Source organism: Megascapheus bottae, chromosome 30 (genome assembly GCF_031878675.1).
Source record: "Megascapheus bottae isolate mThoBot1 chromosome 30, mThoBot2.hap1, whole genome shotgun sequence".
In the NCBI taxonomy this organism is placed as follows: Eukaryota; Metazoa; Chordata; class Mammalia; order Rodentia; family Geomyidae; genus Megascapheus; species Megascapheus bottae.
Genome location: NC_143538.1, coordinates 11,905,965 through 11,926,102, shown reverse-complemented (window position 1 = coordinate 11,926,102; position 20,138 = coordinate 11,905,965). Strand labels below are relative to the sequence as shown.

At 44.4% G+C, this 20,138-nt stretch overlaps 1 protein-coding gene across 1 annotated transcript in view; it reads right to left on the bottom strand.

Annotated features, from left to right (window-relative positions):
* The window catches only part of Agbl1 (AGBL carboxypeptidase 1), a 388,588-nt gene that overhangs the window by 158,501 nt on the left and 209,949 nt on the right, over window positions 1-20,138 (bottom strand). Inside the window, 1 exon segment of the mRNA XM_090321447.1 lies at window positions 11,776-11,956. Within this exon segment, the coding sequence (XP_090177573.1) occupies window positions 11,776-11,956 (181 nt within the window).

Below are 20,138 nucleotides of genomic sequence, written 5' to 3'. Positions count from 1 at the left end.
AAGCAGCAAAACTCAGAAGCAGTGACAAAAGGGATGCTTGAATTCATGAGTAACCTGTCCTGAGAGGAAATTCCATTTGCTTGAAATGAAAAATGGAGACAGGGTTCAAGGTTGTATTCAGTTGTGTATTGAGAAGAGAGGGCCATGAAATGATGGGGCCATGAGGATCTGGGAGAGGAGACCTTTCGTGTAGAGTCCGCAGAGACAAATCAGAGTGGTGAACACAGACAGCTTGGTGTAACACTGTACTGCTGCCCTATCTGTCAAATTTACATTGCAACTCTGCTGGGCCCAGCTATAATTTCAAGTTTGATAGCATGGTTGACAGTCTATTATGCTCAAAGCATTTTTCTTAAACTTTTACTTTCAAAGGAAATCACAGCTTTCCTGTTCTTTTCTATTTGTCATACATGAATACTGTCAAGATAGAGTCTCGGAGGGATGTGTGTGTGTATATTTTATCTTCATGTAGTAAAAGGGGTTCACCCTATGTAGCCTTGCCTTACAGAAAGCCCTAGATTAAAAAAATAATAATAAAAAGGTAAATGCTGGACCAGGATCGTGGCCTAGTGGAAGAGTACTTGCCTAGCATGATTGAAGCCCTGGGTTTGATTCCTCTGGACCACCTACACAGAAGAAGCCAGAGGTGGCGCTATGGCTCAAGTGGCAGAGTGCTAGCCTTGAACAACAACAACAAAAAATCGTTCAGGCTCTGCATTCAAGACCCAGGACTGGCTGGCACGCACACACACACACACACACACACACACACACACACACACACACACACACACACACACACTAAGTGGATGCAAAAATCTTACATTTGAAATGTATTAAGCCAGCACTTAGAGATACAACTTTCTCAAACACAGTTGTCGGAATCCCTCTTTCATCCTGTTTCATGTTTTACTTCTGTGCAATCAAGAACACAAGAGGCAAGGAAGGGAGCTGGTTTACATGTGCCATTTCTGTCACATCAGGCCTTCCCAAGAGTTGGGAAACCAAGACTTAACTCTTGGAGAAGACACATGTGGAAGAGAACAACCACATAAACTCAGAGGCCAATGATATTGAAGCCAGTCAGCTATGCTACTGACTGTAAACCACACTAAAGAGTGCCACACAATCGATTGCCCAGCGTGCTGAGAACAGAAGCATAGACTACTCCGAGAAGCCAGGTCTACACCAGGGCTTTCCTGCATGAATGGTCAAAACCTTATGAATGATCACTCTTGCTCAATACCAGCAGGTGTTTATTTAAGACATGTTGTCAAAGTGCAGAACATTTTTATCATAAACTCTAGGGCTCACTGCTTAGCACAGACTGAAAAAATATAAATGAAACAATATGAAAAGAGGACGAACAAGCAGCATAAAGCTGGAAATGTCAGTTAGGACTCTGGAGTTGCCCCAGTTTCAAACTCAGAGAAATATTGCCTAATTAATGATATTCAGTATGTACTAAAATATCTTATGAAAGACACTAATATTCATCCATGGGTGATTTTTTTCCCAGTTGTGAATATTACAAAATAAAAAAAGAGGTCTAGCATGTGTGTCATCACCCTTATAAAATGAAGGCTTCATAATTCCCCTTCGGGAACTGTTCCTTTCTCTTCCTTGGGTTTGTAAAAAGTATTTTCATTCAACACCTAATCCAGTTAGTCAGTCTGGAAAAAAAAAGTCATACAGTGACAAGAAAGACATGAGGTAAATTTTTCCTTGAGTGATCATCATTTGACCCCAACTAAAGAAAATAAATACAAAGCATATGCAAAAGCAGACAAGGTAAATAGCTACCCCACTGGGCAGCCTGTGAACCACAGGCAATCTCGGCGGCTGTGTTTATACTGTACTATATTCTGTGGGCCCCTTCAGGCTATATTTACAAGAAGCATAACTGATTCCCAGCCACCACCTTGCTTCAGGTTCAGCTGCTGGCTGCGTCTCCCTGGCCAGGGATCCTTTCAGTTGGAACCAAGGAAATCTACATCACTGTGCACATACGAACAAACCCCAGACTAAATATGGCACCACATCCGTTCCCAGCTCACACCCAGTGAGTGCTCAAGCCAGGTCTCACGCGTACAATGGTGTGACCTTCATTCAGGGTTGGCAAGGTGAGCCTCCAATCTGTTGACTCATGTCTAACACCTCAGGTCAGGGAAGTAAGGTCAGGAAAATTGTCAATGTCATACTCCAAGACTCCATCATCCCGACAAGCGTGATGGATGAGGCCAAGAGAGGCGGAGAGCTAGGAGGCCTCAATTGTGAGGAGCTGGCTACAGGACGTCTGACCATTTTAAAGTCGAGACTTGATGTTGTCTTGTGATTCTTTCAATGTGTCTGCGAAACGCATACCCACCTGGTACCGTATCAGTGAACTACGTAAAATTCTAAGGGCTGTAGATGGGCACATGTTCTGCCATCTTGGCAAAAAAGGAAAGATGGAAGAAAAACGAGTAAGTCTTAGAACACATCCACGGGGAAGTTCAAGTCCCCTTAGGGGAAAAAAAAGCCGAAATCATAGAAATCAGCACTCACCACCAAGAACAACTTAGAGAATCGCCCCAGCGGTGCCAGCCCAGCTTCATTTCACACTACGACAGGATATTAGCTAAGGAAACAAGGCTTAACGAGCCTTGAGGAGGAATTTGCAGAAGTCTCTCAAGACACCCATGCAAGCTATATAAAGAAACATGGGCTCCGTGGCAGAGAAGTGGTAGACGGATCCCAACTAAACGGATCTATGTCTTTGATGATCTGTCTCTTGGTGTATGGTCCTGGGTTCACTCCAGTTCAACAGATACAGCAATGGCATGGTCAAAACGAGAAAGAAATCCGGCTCTGAAGGCTCCATGCAAATGAAGACACGGCAGAGTCCAGACCCACTGTCACTCCAGAGGGTGGAATCTATACTGCAGGCTCCCCTGGACCATGTAGGTAAAAAGTGAGCTTGTGGTTACGACTAGGCCACGGGCAGAGCTGGCTCCGCACCTCGGGATGAGGGAAGTTGGGTTTTCAGGGTGACACTGGCTGTTTGTGGGCATTTGAGGATCTTGGAGGGAGAGCCACCATAGCAGAGACCTGGACCTGGCTTCCCCCCTAGATAAAGCCCACAGCACATGTGGGAGCTCTTTGACTCTTCCTCTAGGTCTCCCTGCAGCTGCCACAGCAAGACACCCTGCATCTGAGAGCTGACTAAAGTCAAAGCATGTTTCCCAGGTATGTCGACGACAGCTAAGCTGGGGGTGAGTATTTACTAAACTTCTTACAGCATCAAAGGAAAGACTTAAGGTCCTACCACCAACTCTCAAAGTTGGTAATCTGATTAAACGATTCCTTCTCTGTTTGGCATTATAGAACCCATCAGCTCACCTCCAACACTGCATTTCACTGCTTCTACTTCTATTCCCACACATACCACGCTCTGTTCACTGGGTGTACCAAGGTCACTTGCACAGGGCGTGTTCGACGAACACTTATTCAAGTCCTCGAGTGAATTAATTCAGGCAACAGTGAGAACCGTAGAAGAACCCCAAGCCAAGTCATCTTGGGTGAACCACAGAGACTCACCAACTCGTGGGACTGTGAGGAGGTTTGTCATTCTAACAGAATCCGAATGCCAGGAGATTCAACTTAACCCTTACACTTTCCCGCTTGTACCATGCCTCCACCCCATTGCCCAGTGGTTATTTTAAACGTAGAGTCTCACTCGATATCCGGTCCAGCCTGTGCTTCAGACTTGTGCTTCCTCCACACCACAGGAGACTGTAGGCAGGTGCCGCTGTGCTCAGTCACAGAGTAAAACAAAGTCTCACTTTTATGACCAGGCTGGCCTTGAAACTCGACCCCAAACACCTCAGCCTTTTTTCTAAGTAGCTCAGATTACAGTCATTGGTGTCATGTCACTTGGCTCTGAGACAGGTATTTTAACACGATTCAAGAGATGACTTTCTAAGAGGACCATACGCGATGATAATGGAATAAGTTACAAGTACCTGTGGGAGGAAATACTTCCACACACTGTGGACATGCAATAGCATGGACTGCTTGATAGAGTATATAAATCCTAAAAAGAAGGAAAGAACGAAATTCACAGGCACAAAAGGGCACTGGGGTGACAGGCTCACCTTCCCTACAGTTCCAGAGTTGAATGATCAGGTTACAAATCCTCACTCATCTGTGTCTCCCACCATCTTTCCCTTTGGGATATGAGGAGAAAGCATTCCATCTGTGGAGACAGCTATAAAACGACTCGACCTCCTGTCTTCTAGGAAACGGAGTCATCTTTCATAAGCAGCATCAGAGCGCTACCTTCAACGCATTCTTCTGTACCATCAACTTCTGCACAGAACCCAACGCGTCTGAATGCTCTGCTAGGTCATCTATTTTATGATACCTAATGCCTTTAAGCAACTTACTCCAGAAGACTACATTGTTTTATTGGAAAATATATCCATTATATTACATGCACGATGGCCAATTCCACCGAATGAAAGTGTTCAATAACTCAGCGTTGGGATGGCTAGATTAATAGCTGTTGAATCACACTTTAAAAAAAAAAAAAAGGTTCCCGCATTAGATCAGATGACCTTCAATGGCCCTGATTACAGCTGAAGGGAGTCTCACCGTCTGAGCTTTTGGAGTTCCTACCACAAATGACAGACGTTGATCTGCCGTAAGCTCTTTCTGGAGAGACGCCCAGACTCGCCAGGGCCCTCAATTGTTCTGATATTGCAAAATAAAGTCCAAGCTTTGAGTGTTTAACACTGCACTTAAGGACAAAAAAAATTTATCTCACTTACTTTTGCAGCCAATCTTATCATATTACCACAGCCCATCTCTTCCATGAATAACGTTTGAGATGAGGTCAAAAGCACATGAACTTCTGAAGAAATTGTCCTTGTCTTTAGTCTCTATTCCATTTACATGTTGCCAGGGAGTGCAACATGGTTTTTTTTTGTTTTGTTTTTACAAAATACATGAACTTTCCATGTGTTGGGGGTATGAGTGTGTGTGTGGGGGGGGGGGGTAAGTCCATTCTGAAGGAGTGGCTTCTTTTGTGGCAGAAATTTACACTATTAGGAAAGAACCAACCAGCCTAAGAAAGTCTGTGAAAGTCTTAATAATGTGAAACTACTGACAATACACAAGCTCTATTTTTAAAAATAAGAATAAAGTATATATTCCCGTTACTCTTTCCATTTTCACTGCCCTTAATGTAACCTACGAATCCCATAATTTAGAATATACCTTAATTTAGTGAATTAATAAACACATTTGACAGTGCCTTACTGATGTTGATGTAGAAGCCCAAGAGTTCACGTACGCAGATCATAGTCTCAAGAATACAGAGAAGCTGAGGAAACCAAATGGTGACAATGAGACATCCCTACATGAGGCCTACCCTATTCTGGGCCTGATTTAGGATCAAGAAGAAAGAAATGATCAGCAATGTGAAGGACTTAGAAGATGGCTGCCACACCTGGCACGGTCATCCGTAATAAAATAAGAGTTGCTATTCCGTAACTGTCACCGCTGGCCACTGAAGAACACATGGCTGTAACTGCTTCTGGATAAAATTAGGTTAGCTATCAGGAAGTGTAATTTGCTTTTGTTTTCAAACCTGAGCTCAGCCAGCACTGGTGTGTTTCACTAAGAGATCGGTGCCTGTGGCCTCTGGGTTGAGCTTTGCAAGGTATAAAATGGATGCCCATCGGTGGCGATCACCTCAGGAAAACATGGCCCTACACACACAGCGAGCCTGCCAGGGAATGCTTTGCAGTTCCAAGCCTTGAAGAGGAATCAGCTCAAAATATGCTGAAAGGCTGCTATTCCTATGGCAAGGCTTCTGACAGGAGGTCTCTCAGGTCTCCCCCCTTTAAAGACCCAAGACATAAGTCAGCGAGGGGTGGGTCTCCTCATGGTGTAATAACCACTGCTATCTAATTAGACACAGTCTCCCCAGCGAGGCGTCAACTGTGCAGTGGAGACTGGTGCTAGTAAATTAAATTTTTTTTTAATCCTGCTACAATCACTCCCTTGACATACCCCTTTCCTTAAGCTCTCCTCTCAGTTATATTTTTATTTATTGTAATTAATCTAGTAATAAGACTTGTTTCCATATATCTGTGTGTACATATATATGCATATGATCAAAAAGAAAGAAATAATCCAATTGAAGGACTCAAAAAGATGACTATCTACACATATATATTCACATATATGTATCTATATACCTACACACATATACACACATACATATATATACACATACATACATATATATGTCAACAAAAATAGGCAAAAAGAGTTATGTCTCTTATTTATCTCCTTGGCAGCTATTGGGGGGGTGGGGAGTGAAAGCTATAAATAGAGACATTTTTCTTATGGAGTAAAAATGTCTGAGTGCACATCTGCAAGAAAGGAGCAGAGCCACGAAGGAATAAGGCTCAGAACTCAGAGGGGTAAGGCGGTTCAGAGATAAGGAGGGAAGACAAAGGGGAGCCCTAGAATCTGGGCTGGGGCAAGGGGTAAAGGGGGGGAGTCTAGCTTATCCAAGTTTAGGCCCTGCCTCTGGATTTTCTCCTTAAGAACTGGTTGCTGAGAGGAAGAAAGAAGAAGTAGAGAAGATTAAGACCCGGAGATCATTTCCTACAGCCCAGCAAGGAGGTCCAGATCCTGGACCCTGGGGCTGGGGGGGCGGGGCAGGGTTCAACCTTTTCTAGAAACCTGGGCTTCTGTGTTCCTGAGGCTGAATGTCCCTGGGAGACAGTCTCCAGGCTGGGGACACCATGCCACCTCCACCCACCATCACCATTCAGTACAGATTCCCTGTAAGGGAGAAAGGGAGGGAAAGGGAGGGAGAGGGAGAAGGGGAGTAAGAAGGAGAGCGAGAAGGGGAGCGAGAGGGGGAGCAAGGAAGGGAGGGTGGAGGGGGAGCAAGGAAGGGATGGTGGGAGAGGGAGAGGGAAAGGGAGAAGGAGAGGGAGAGGGACAGGGACAGGGACAGGGACAGGGACAGGAAAGGGGAGAAATACTGAAACAGGCAGACGGCAGACGTTGGCCAGCCAATGAAGAAGTGAAGCATTTAACAAAACAAGCCCATTTTCCCAAGATTCTCAGCTCCAACTTGATCAATGATTCTGCAACACTGAATCATTTTTAATTTAAAGCTTCTGGGAAGTGTGTGTGTGGGGGGGGTGGGAACCCATCAACCATAGGCACAGTTGGCAAGCGCTGGGCATTAGCATTTGGCAGCGTTTATTATCGCTGTTTATGATGGCATAAATTAAGTTTATGCTGATATAATTAATAACCCTAAATTTGGGAATAATAAATAGTAATATTTATTCGGAACTGTGCTGTCTGAGGAAGGTGGATGGAGTTCTCCGGCCCTGGATTCTGTCTCTGTGGTGCAGGGAGACTGGGAAGGGGTGAGAGAGAGAGGGAGCCCCTGGGAATCAACTCTCAGAACCCCGAGCCAGTCCCATGAATCATTTAGCACTATGCTAATGACTTAGCAGCAGGGCCTTGAGAGTTCCCAGAGCAAATAATTTCCATTTTTATCTCCACCAATAAGTAAATCAGCAAGACTGAAGGTATTATCTCTTTCCAGAGCCAGGACCCACCCATCATTTCCTCCTTCAGTCAATATGGCTCCTCGTTTTTATCTCCACTACTGGACAGATGGACACAAATGAACTGCTTGGGATTTTGGTGTTATTTTGTTTCTGTTTCTGTGTTTGAGTCTTCTACCTCGGTCCACCTGTCAGGAGAGATGTCACATCAGGGATATCATGAAGATTCCCTTCCAACCAGGATTTCAGAATGGCTAACAGGCATTTGCAAAGGAAACTTAAAAAAAAATGAAGGCAGAAAAGAGGGATGACTGCATTATGAAGCATGTCTTTCATTTTATAAAGCAGTAAACAAAACCAGAAGGTTAAAAAAAATCTTCCTGTAAATGGCCCCACTGTTTAGAAAAACAAATGTCTTAGAATTCCACGTGGGCTGAGACTTCTTGTACCATCTGACCAGACTCAACTAACACATTTTCCCCCCATTTCCTGGCACAAGGCATGAGAGAACTAAGGAAAGCTATACATTGGCTTGTTGCAGATGCACTGAATATGAGGGTTGGTGTCAATAAGACTAATTTCAGATTCCTTTCTGAGGGGCTGGCAATTTGTTTACATTTGCATCCAAATGAAGAAGAGTCGATACCCTTCATGCACAACGGTTTACGTGGATTCAAGTATTAGCTGTTGTCTCAAGCTAGCCATTTAACTTTGGGCCTGGAGGAAAGGTTTGAACTCAGGGCCTCACAGTTGTCCCAGCTTGCTTCCCTGCTCAGCCTGGCACACCACTATTTAAACCATGGCTCCTGTCCCTAGCTTTTTATTTGCTGATTATTGTGGAGATGAGGTCTCGTGGACTTTTCTTTTGAGGGCTGGCTTTGAACCTTAGGCCTCAAGATCACAGCTTCCTTACTAGCTCAGATTACAGGTATAAGCCATATACCGCTCCCCCAACACACCCCAAACAACTGTATCTAATCATGAAACCATTCCGAAATTATCTGCTTTCTCCACTTTGACCCAGCCACAAGTGTCACCTTCATTCTAACCTGGTTTGTTCTGACCCCTTTATTCAGCTTCTTATTCTTTAGGGAAGATCCTAAGAGGCATAGAACCACTGCCTTCTATTTGGCTGATTTACCCAGAATTCAGTGCCATCCAATGCACATAAGCAGGCGCTAAGTGGATCAGCTTGAAACAATATAATCAACCATCTTCACGTTTTGTTTCCCTCCTCAGACCCGCGTTGCTAAGAGAGATCCTTGGCTTGGAAAAGCCCTACATTCTACTATTATTTCCCAAGGAAATCCCAGCTCTGCCTCTCTGTCCATGGTTACTGAAACCTCCTGCCCATCCTCAAGAGACTCCATCACCATCCTCACAAAATGGCACAACTCCACTTCTGCACCTTCTTACATGGCTCCATGGAGGCCCGTGATTCATTGTGAAAGGGGAAAAACAATTCACCTTCTAAGAGGTTAAGTGCCAAATTCAAGTTTAAGTTCCCGAGTCTTTCTGCAAAGTCTCTTTGCAATTCAGAGGCCCCAAGGGGAAGATAATCACTGCTAAGAAATCTGTGACTTAAATGGGTCTGGGGAGAGCAAAGTTCTGAACATCAGCAACCAGCAACCTCCCCCATACACACACACACACACACACACACACACACACACAATGTACCCACAATGGTGTGAATGTGGCCTGGAGGAGAATGTCCATCCCAGCAAGAGTTCAGGTAGAAGTCAGATTAACCACACACTGAAGCTAGGTCCTGGGAAGAGCTTTCAGGGGTGGTGGGAAGGTTATGACTTTCCAAGCCTTTTGTGGTAACACATCCCCAACCCCTGGCATCTCAAGTCTTTTCCTGACGAGACATATGCTATGACCCGGGCATGTCCCTTCCTATCTGTGGAAAAAGGCCATCATTTCCAAATTCCTCCCAGCCACGTGCGCTCTGCATGATCCAAGTGCCTGCAGCCCCTGATGAAAGCTGTTCTATAAACGAGCAGGGTAATTTGAGTCATCGTAAATTATAGAAATGATGATGAACGGCTGTGTCACCGACAAGAAGCTGGCCGGCCATGTGGGAGCACAAAGCCACTGGGGATAGGCCAAAAAACATGCGCGCCCCCCGCCCCCACCAGGCCTGAGGCCCCTGAGTCACTAAGACCCCAGCGACCTTTCAACCAGTGACCCGCACAGGCCTTGGACTCAGAGGTACCATCATCAGAAATCCCCAAGCCTGAAGACTGCAGAGTGCTTAGGGGTCCTCTGTTCTTCTCTACCAGCAGAAGGGAAAAGCTGAGCCACTCAGAGTGTGTGTACGTACATACACACACATACACACACTATGTACACACACACACACGGGTTACAACTCCAGAGTCCAGGGATCTGCCCATTCTCTGCTGAACCCCGGGTGATAACACAAGGGAGAACAGGCTTCAGAAACGAGCCAGAACAAGAGAACATCCCTCAGGACACCTCTGGTCGAAAATGAACTGTATAACTTGCGGGTGGGGGTGGGAGGGAAACACTGCACGAGAACAAGGGAAGGGGTGGCACTGTTCAAAAAGAAATGCACCATTACCTGACTTATGTATCTGTACCCCTCTGGAGGTCACCTTTACAATGTATATAGTACCCACACATGCACACGTTGCAAGAGCAGCTGGGAAATGCTAAGCTAGAAGGCCTTGATTGGTTATGTAGCCATTTTAATTCTATTTTTACAAGCTGTAGCTTTGATTGCATTTCATCATTTATCACGGATGCCTTTCTTATGTAGCATTGACTTCTCATTTTTTAACCTTTTTAACCTCATTTGTTGCTTGGCCTTTAGAAGCAGTCTGTTCTGAGGTCGTAAACGTTTACTTTTCTTGGTTACAGAAATTTACCTATCATTCTGTTTTTTTTCATTTTAACTTGAATTTTTGCTTCCTGCTTAGTGTGTGTAAGTGTGTGTGTAAGAGTGTGTGAGGGTGTATGTGTGTGTGTGTTGATCCTAGGACTTGAACTCAGGACATAGGCGCTGTCCCGGAGGGTTTGTGGGTTTTTTTGCTCAAAGATGGCACTCTACCACTTGAACCATAGGTCTACATCCAACTTTTTTAATGGTTAACTAGGGATAAATGTTTTATGGTCCTAGGAAGGACCATGCTTGGCTGGCTGCAAAACATCATCTTCTCATCTCATCCTCCTGAGTAGCAAGGATTACCAGCTGTGAGCCATGATCCCATGGCAGTTTGGGAGGGTTTAGTTAATAATTCTGATTTTATTTTTCCTATATCACCATCTTACTATCGCTTTATTTTCTCAATTTTTAGCTTGCGTTTGTGTTTCTTTAACCAAGGAAAGTTTGAATTGCAAGGAATCATTTAAATTGTAGATTTTTTTTCATGTGTCACTTTTAGATTTACTTCCCCTTTCAGTATTTTTTTTCTGAGCATATTTTTTCTCTTTGCAAGTATATGATGTCCATTCCTATAGTAAAAAGAATCCATCACAGCAGGAAAGAGGCTTGCACCGTGCCTGCACACTTTGAGACACATATTTGTGAATGTGAGTCTGGCCACATCTGCTCCCTGCTGTGTGACTCTGGAGACCCCTCTGAACCTCCCAGTCACAAACTGAAGACGTAGACCCTTCTGAATAGACCTTACCAGATAAAGCCAGCAACCACCAGCCCCATACAGGGATGCAGAAGCCGGGGAGAAGGAGAAGCAAAGACACCTATCTTCCCTTTCCCAACCAACATGCCCCTCGGCTAAGGCCACACCTTGTTTTAAAATTGCATCTAGAACCCAGTTTTCACTGTGAAGGAACCACACGTGCACACACGCACACACACACACATAGAGTCCTGCATCTGCCACACTTAAGCAAGCCGATGGACGTTGCTGGACCTCCACTGGAAGAGAGGAGGTCTGGACTCACTCGCTTCCTCTCCTCTGGCATTAACTGCCCATCATGTTTTCCCTCTGTCGCCAAAGCAACATGGCGGTCCTGGCATGCTCACAAATGGAGGACAGGCCATTCCCTGTGGCCAGGCAGACCCCACACAAAGAAAGTGGTTTCTGTCCCAGCAAGGCCTTGCCCAGCCCAGCCCCTGCGTGACGCAGCAGTGGGTAACCGGGGTCAGGGCTTGGTGAGCGCAGGTGGGGACGGGATGGAGGGGGTGGTGACGTACTTGCCGTGGATGACGCCATCCGGGTTGAGCATGGGGACAATCTTGAAGATGAAGTTTTCTCTCAAGAGCTTCGCCACTGGGTCCTCGCTCACCAGGAACTCCAAGGTGCCCTTCACCACCCAGCTGGCATTGCTCTCGCCCGGGTGGACTCTGGCGGTGATCACCTGACAGGGTCGACGTCCTGCGGACAGGGAGACATAAGAGAGTTGATGCGCTTTCTGCGTCCACTGAGACGGACAGAGTTCTCAACGGGCTTGTTCACCGACATACAGATCTGACCTGACGTGACCCGTCTTCCACCCCCTTGCCTTTCACAGTCTGCAAGATGCAGGAAAGTAACAAGTTCAAGCTCAAGGCTGCTGGGTGTGAAAAGAAGACTGTGCTGAGCCCATCATCAGCTTCCCGGTCTCCATTAGACCTCACAGGTCCAAGAGCGACTCTTATCTCCTAAAACTCTCCTCTCTCCTCAGCAAGGGAAGGGCTGACATAACAGGCCTATGGTACCCTGCCTGCCTAAGTGATGTATTTTTACTGACTACGGTAAGAAGAGCTTGCTTTAATTCCTTGTAGGTCATTCGCACGTGAGAGATAGCTTGTTGATACCTTCCCTTAACCAGGTGTCTTGAACACATTCCAGGAACGCTGGAAGACACCGGGTGGAAAAAGTCCAGTAAATTATAGTCTTTGTTCTCTCAGAGACCATAACACTTGTCAGCCGTGACAGATACACAAGAAAATAGTGACAAGTGAGCTAATGGAGCTGTACACGGGGGCCCCGAAATAGATCTGACTGAGAAAGAGAAGGACATTGCCAAAGAAGCAATGGAACCTGGACTGGGGAAATCTCACAGAAGAAAAGAGCGTCTCTTACCAAGTTTGTTTTTTTTTTTCAAAAAGGATCTTCTGAGTAGAAAAAAAATGACACGAATATGCACACACATGTACACAACACACACACACACACACACACACACACACACTACAAAGGAGAATTGATACACTCCACACTGAAAAATGAGAAGCTGCATGTGGCTGGAGCTAAGGGCTAGCGGTGGTAGAACACGGATGGGAAAAGTAGGCTGGTTGTCCCCACGGGTAAAGAATCCACTTTGTAGGTTTTGTTCAGGATTGTGAGTTTTCCTGCGAGTCAGACATGCTCAACAACAAAGCTAGCCTGCCCCATCCTGCCACTAGTCATGGCAGAGTTCACAGGCTGGGAAAGTGTAAACATGTCTTCGGGACAGCATACAAGGAGGGCACTGCAGGCTGTTGGTCCTCCTCTCCCATTCGAATGACCAGTACCCCTGATTGGGTCAGAGAACAAGATGTATTCAGATTAAAACAGTCCGCTTCAAGGATCCTTTTGTAAGCAGGCATTTATTTCCATGCAAGGCAGCATTAGCCAGTAAGTCATAAAACACAAGACAGGAGTGACTCTTTCTGGAAAGATCGATAAAGGAGACAACCATTCACTTGTCTTCCTATCTTGTCTTCATCCTTTCCTCTAACTATCTTTACTCACCAATTTAATAGCATCAGGTGAGAACCAGGGGGAAATAATGTTACATACAGTGACCATACATGAAGAGAGCCTGAGGGGTTCTTAATAAATTTCTGCCGGGTGCTGATAGCTCATGCCTGTATTCACAGCTACTGAGAAGCCTGAGATCTCAGGATCACAGTTCAAAGCCAGACTAAGCAAGAAAGTCTGGGAGACTTTCAAGGAACCAAAAATAAAAACAAAAAAAAAACAGAAGTGGTGCAGTGTCTCAAATGGTAGAGTGCCAGCCTTGAACTGAAGAGCTCAGGAACAGCTCCCAGGTCCAGAGTTCAAGCCCCAGAAGCAATCAAATGTAACAAAATTTTCTCCGGCTCCTTCAGTGTTTCTGGATATTTGAGGACAATAAGCTGCTACTTTGTATTGCCATTAAACTTGGAGCTGACGCATGAATATGGATTTGAACCCGTGTACTGTTGAATGACACACATCCAGATGCACTTTCTAAGAAAAGTGTCCACCACAATGACTGCACGACTACCTCGTGTAGGAGGAGGAGGTGGAGATGCTTTCCGTTGGAAGAAAGACACGCTGAAGACCGCAGTTTAGAAGAGTAACTCTCACACTACCACAGGCAACGCATTTATCTGATGAGCCAGAGACCGCTGGACAGAGTATATGGGACAAAGGGATCTTGGACCCAATCTCACTCTAGGCCTCACATGGGGACTATGAGAATTCTCTCCTAGCCCATCTAGGAAATAATTGCAGGACACCACTGGCTGCCAGTGGCTGATGGGCCAGGAAAATCTCCACAGGGCTGAAGTCTGCGATCGAGGCCTCTGGTGGATTTGGAGTCTGTTGCCTCTTGGTTCTGGGATGGTTGTGCCCTCCGTCGTGTGGTGGAGAGGCCAGGGGAGGCCCCCAGGGACTCTTTTTTATAAAAGCCCCTGTCTCAATCCTACCCTCCTATGCCACACGCATTCCCAAAGCCCCTCTGGCACAGATATGGTGACTTTTAGCGTTAGAATTGCAATGTGTGAATTCAGTGGGTGGGTGGGTGACTGGGGACAATATAATATTCAACCCATAGTGGAATAAGTGTTTCTTACACAATACAAGAAATTTGCTGGGTAACTGGAACTTTATAAATAAGCACGCTGGGTCGAGCAAGACATACAGCTAGCTAGCGGGAACACAATGGAAATTAACTAGAGGTCAACTTCCCCACTCGGGCTTCTTTGCTCAGTCGCTTTGGCTCCTTTCAAAGCAAGCTGTGTTGGCATTCAATAAAGAGCTCATTGCAGAATAAAGAGGCTTGATGAATGCAGGCCCAATCACTGGCTTGTTTCCCGTTCTATATAATTCCCTATCACTCTGTGATTTTTTTGAACCACATTCATTTGCCACATACCCAGTAACAATACTAAAGGCTCCTAACCCAGTCAGAAGAAATTTAAACGGAAAAATACAAAAGCTTAAGGGCTTGTACATTTTTTGACACCAACTGAACACTTGCATTGTCTAGACCGGTTGGTTTTCTACTGCCCGATAGACCCACAACAGTGAACGTTTTAGCTGATGAGTCAAATGCCAAGCTCTTCCAGAGAGATACCCACCATGCATTTCTTCAGTCCCTCTGGGTTGATGATATATCACAAGACCTCGAGTGCTAGCTGAGCATCCTGAAGAAACCAATCACAGCAGGCGTGAGCACTAGTGGAAACACAAGCAGCCTCGCAGCCCTTTGCAGCCAGTATTTCTCCTCTGTGATTTAAAGACAATTTTACAGTCATTGCAGTAGGTTAAACTTATAGGACCCTTCGGGTTGTAGCCGCAAAAGGGTACCGCAGAGACCAGCTGGAGATAGTACGCCCCGCACGACACCAGGGCTTCTTCCTTGAGATGATTTCAGTCTTAGAGACTCACCTCTGTGACCCTTAATCTCTATCCAAGGGAGGATCACCCCCAATTAGGACCGAAGCCACGGTCTGGCTATCTCTGAATGATCGAAGTTACTATACACTGGGTGGACCTCAGCCGTGACGACACCGTGAAATCAGGAGGAAGAAGCAGAAGGATGCCTAAGAGATGCAAAGCACTCCACCAAGGAGAAGCTGAGAAAAACAACTGGAGAGATGTGGCGACCATTCACGTGTGAACCCAACTAAATGAACACCCATCCCACCTCCTCCTTTTTTCCCCAACAATGTAATATTAAAGCTCATACTGGCACTCTGCAGGGGAGTACCCATTCCAAGGGAACTAGTGACGGATTCCTCTCCCTCCTTCCCCCACCCAGGGGAATGGATAATTCTCTGGAAGCAGATTAGCACCCAGGTAGTAACATCAGAGACATCTGTCATGACATTTGTGGGACACATTGTAAGGATGCGCATAATGGGAAAATAACCTAACTGTTCGTCCATTGTAAATCAGGAATTGATACATGAAGCCAGAAAACTATTTAGCCATTAAAATTGGCATATCCTTTTTTTCCTGTAGGCACAGAAAGTATCTGTGATATTGAATGAAAATAAGTACGAGTATTGCTCCATAGAAAGATACCATCTGTGTAGGGGAAAACATCTCTATACACCGAGATGCAGCCACATTCAGAGCACATTTGTGTGGCTTTTATGCTTTCTTTACCCTCGCTGGGCTGTTTGGGCTCTTAGAGAAGAACATCCTAAAGACAATATATTTTCAAATAGTAAGTAGGGCACCACAGAAGAAGACGTTGATTTTTACCTAAGCTCTAGTTTATCAAGTTCAAGTGTTTACTGGTGGAAGACAGGAAAGGGGTAACAGAGAGGGGAAAGCTTAAGTTGATAACCCTCTAAAACCACCCAGGTCATTGTCCCCCATGGAAAGTGACCAAATGGGGGCTCTGACTATACGAAAGTGGGAGCAGAGTTACAAAGCTGTTTGTGCCTGCTTCTTCAGGGTTCTGAAAGGGGTGTAACACGGAGTTTGGGGCCCAAATAGCGAGTTTAGGAAGTGCCCCGGAAAGTCATGATAGAAAGATGGGATCAAACAGGACTTCTCACTGGAGTTTAATAAACAAAACTATCAGCCTTTTGGTTCAAAGGTGGAAGAAAGGGCCAGTAGAACAAACTGTGATATAAAGATAGAAATCTGAAAGAGAAGAGATCAAGAAAACCTCAGAGAAGGCTGAGGAAGGAGATAAGGAAATAGAAACAAGACGTACCAAGGAAATAAGATTATTGTCATTTGCTTCTAAAAGTGCATTCCTGGTACTTCTTCACAGATTATTTCTGACTTTTTTTGTGTGTGTGATTCTGGATTTGATCAACTCAGTAAACATTCTGCCAGAAATTCCTGTCCCTTCCACAGAGTTGATTTTAAATTGTCACATGCTTACAGTGAATTTTCCCCCATACTGAAATACATAGGAGGCCTTCTCCTTTATCTCCTTATGTGGTATATTAGATTGGTTTCTTTTTAATTCTCTTATAGAAAAATCTGAGCATATACAAATGCATTTAACAATGCTGGACTCACAGACATTCTGTTTGTCCCATCAACCTCTTTCCCAAGATGACTTTGAAACAAAATCTTATTTCACCACCAAATGACTTTTTTCTTTTTGTAGTTACGGCACTGTGCTTTCCTGGAATAAAACCAATTGGATTATGAAATATTATCTTTCGATGTAATTCTGGATTCAATTGTTTCCTTAGGATCTTTGCATCAATGTCTCTCCCAGGAGAGGTTGGCTGATAATTTGTCTTTTGTGCAATGCCCTTGTCAGACAACAAAGATCAGCTGGAAACTACTTCCTCTTTCTCTCTTCCGTGGGAGATTGATTAAGTTTGGAAGTACTTCTTCCTGAAATGTATGGTAAAATTCTATCATGAAGCCATCTGGGCCTGCGATTTCGTGAGATGATTTTAATAATAATCCAATTTATATAATGACAAGCCCAAATTATTTCAAAGCACGTTCAAGTTATGTACTGACAAGTTCAACTGTGTTGATTTTCAGTATTTTTTTCTTTCTTTTCCAGATTGGCAATTAGAATGTATGGTCGCAAAACAGTAAAAATCAGTATTTTTTTATTGTTTACATGTGGTTTTAAACCCCTCGGATGACACATAAAGGTTTCTGTTATAGTTCTGATATATGAGGTGATTTTATTATTAACTATTCTTACAATGAATTCAAATTTTTTAAATATTTTTCTAAAACCAACTCCTCTTCATTAGCATTTGATTTTTTCCATTTATGTTTTCTATATTCTTGTGGCTGTCATGTCTGCTCCTTCTATGACATACAGAGATGTGTGGTTTTTTTTTTTTTTAAAAAAAGATGATTCTCCAAAGATGATTGCGGATGTATTTCTCCCTATAGTGATGTCAATTCCTTATTTATATTAAGACTATATGAATTAATCACACATGGCTTAGATTTCCATTATTTCCCTGATTAACTAAGCATGATGAGATCTATTTCTCCTAAGGCATGTGGTCCTTCTGTCTCCTTTGTACTAATGTAACTACACTACTTTGCTTTTGGTTACTACCTACTTTTGTGTATTTTTTTAACCCCTGTATTTGCTAATCTCTAACTTGTCAACAGGTATTTGTCTCTCAAAGCACCATAGAGTTGGATATTATGTTTTATCCAGTTTGATGCACGTTTAACTCTAGCACTTATTTAATTTTCATCTATTTTAACTGATGACAGACATGTTTTATTCTATAACTTCATTTTTCATTCTCAATTTGTTCTAACTATGGTGTGATCGATTTTCTTTCCTATCCTGCAGTAGGTTTTGAGTGACTGGGTAGTGTTTTTCTCACCTATGCGCCTTTTCTCTTTGATTACCTTAATAGCTCTATCTTGTTATTCTTCTTCTAGTTGTTACCTTGGGGATTACAAGATGCAAGATGCATGCTTACCTTTATCATAAAAACATCTAATACAATTTCCTTCCTTCTTTTAATATACCAGGGCTTTAAATAGGAGGCAAAACTGACAGGCGCATCATCTCATGTGTCATATCCCTATATTTTGATGCAAGCCCATGAATGAAGCTGAGTGGCCAAAAGTCAGGTGACAGAAAGAAACCAGCGAGTCTTCTCAAGACCAATGTCAGAGCAAGCCGGCAATGAGTTGGAGCTGTCTCCCTGGTCCCAATCCCGGGAGGTGATTTCTCCCCAGGTAAGGATCATCTGTTTGCTCTCAGGTCTCTTATTTACATGCATGCTAAGCTCTTTCTGCCCTACACACCATCCAGTATGAAATTAACCACCTTAAAAGAGTCTTGTGTGACTTGTGCCTAGGACATGGGACAAGAAGAATCTCAACCCTCTCCAACATCTCTAACCGAATCCTTTGACCCTAACACCAAGCTTGCTACCCTCCAACGGACCGCAGTGGAGACCCCGAGAGAATGAACAAACTGAGGCTTCCCACCGCCACCCCCTAAATAAAATCCTCTCAAGGCGTTCTGTTCCACTGTATTCTATCTTATGAAACAATTTCCCAATATTACAAACCAGCACCTTTTTCTTTGCAAAAGGCATTTTTCCTTGTTATTCTATCCCCTCCAGCCTGAACCATCGGGAAATGGTCTCACATCATGGGTACAAATGAAAAGAAAATCAGCATATCTATTTCTGAGCAATTTTCAGATAACCAAGAGGAAGCAGTGTAATGGAGTCTGAGATCACAATTTCAACTCTGCATAAATACCCGCCAATTCAGCCACATCTCCTCATCCTGGGAAACCGCACAGACCACCCCCCCCCCCCGCATCTTCTGGAGACAGCATTATAGTATAATAGACTAGAAATAAAAAATAATACATCTGGGCTCTAATGATACATAATACACCCGGCATAATAATACAGTTGTTTGGATTGGGTTTGAGAAATTTACCACGCGCAGAAACGACAGTGAGAAATGTGTAATCGCATCAGGAAAATTGCAGACAGATGCTGGGGAGCCATTCCCCCCACCACCCCCCCACATACCCATCTATCAGCTGATCTTGTTGACGCTTGAAACTGTTGCCTACCGTCTGCCGGCTGCCATGAAGCCCCCTGCACTGTCTCTTCCTATGTCTCCCTAGAATACATCCTGCCAGAAGGAAAGCATTAGCCGGTGTCCTCCAGCTCTAAGAGGAGGGGTCCTAGCACGTTGGCAGGTCACCGGGGGCGGGGTCCCGTCCCTGTGGGGTATCACCCAGAAAACGCCAGGATCTGGGCCAGGATGTCTACATAGCCCACAGTAACCAACAGAACACGGCCAACCTCGCTCCAGGCGATTCCATTGCTCCTCCAGCTTAGGCCTATGATAAGACACTAAGAAAAAAGAAACTTGAACGTGGAGAAAGCTATCAACTCCACTCAGAAAACTTGGGAATCCATCCTAATAATTATGTTCCATGGTCACATGCTTTGTTTCATGTCCCACTTTTCTACATATTATCTGCACTCCAATCCCTAACCCCCCCCCCAAAAATAAAATAACTATTTGAGATTGCAAAGGAAGCCAAGTCCTTGAAAGAGTGAGCTTCAGGTTCTAAGGACAGAAGCAGACAAAGCTCACGACTCAGGTTATGTCCTTACAGAATTTGCATTACACATCGGTGAAAGAGAACAAGGCAAAGAGGAGAAGACTAAGAGGAAGATAAAAGCAAACCTGCATGTGATGCAAATTGTCAAATAAACAAATAGTACCACTCTGTCTGACCAACTAGAAACCTTCTCTCTCCAACTCCAATGCAGTATATTGAAGGAATCTGAGATTTATCCCCTGCCCCTCAACCCACTCCAGATCTAGCTATTTAAGACAACTGATATCTAGATAGCAGAAAATCCAAAACCCACCAGGT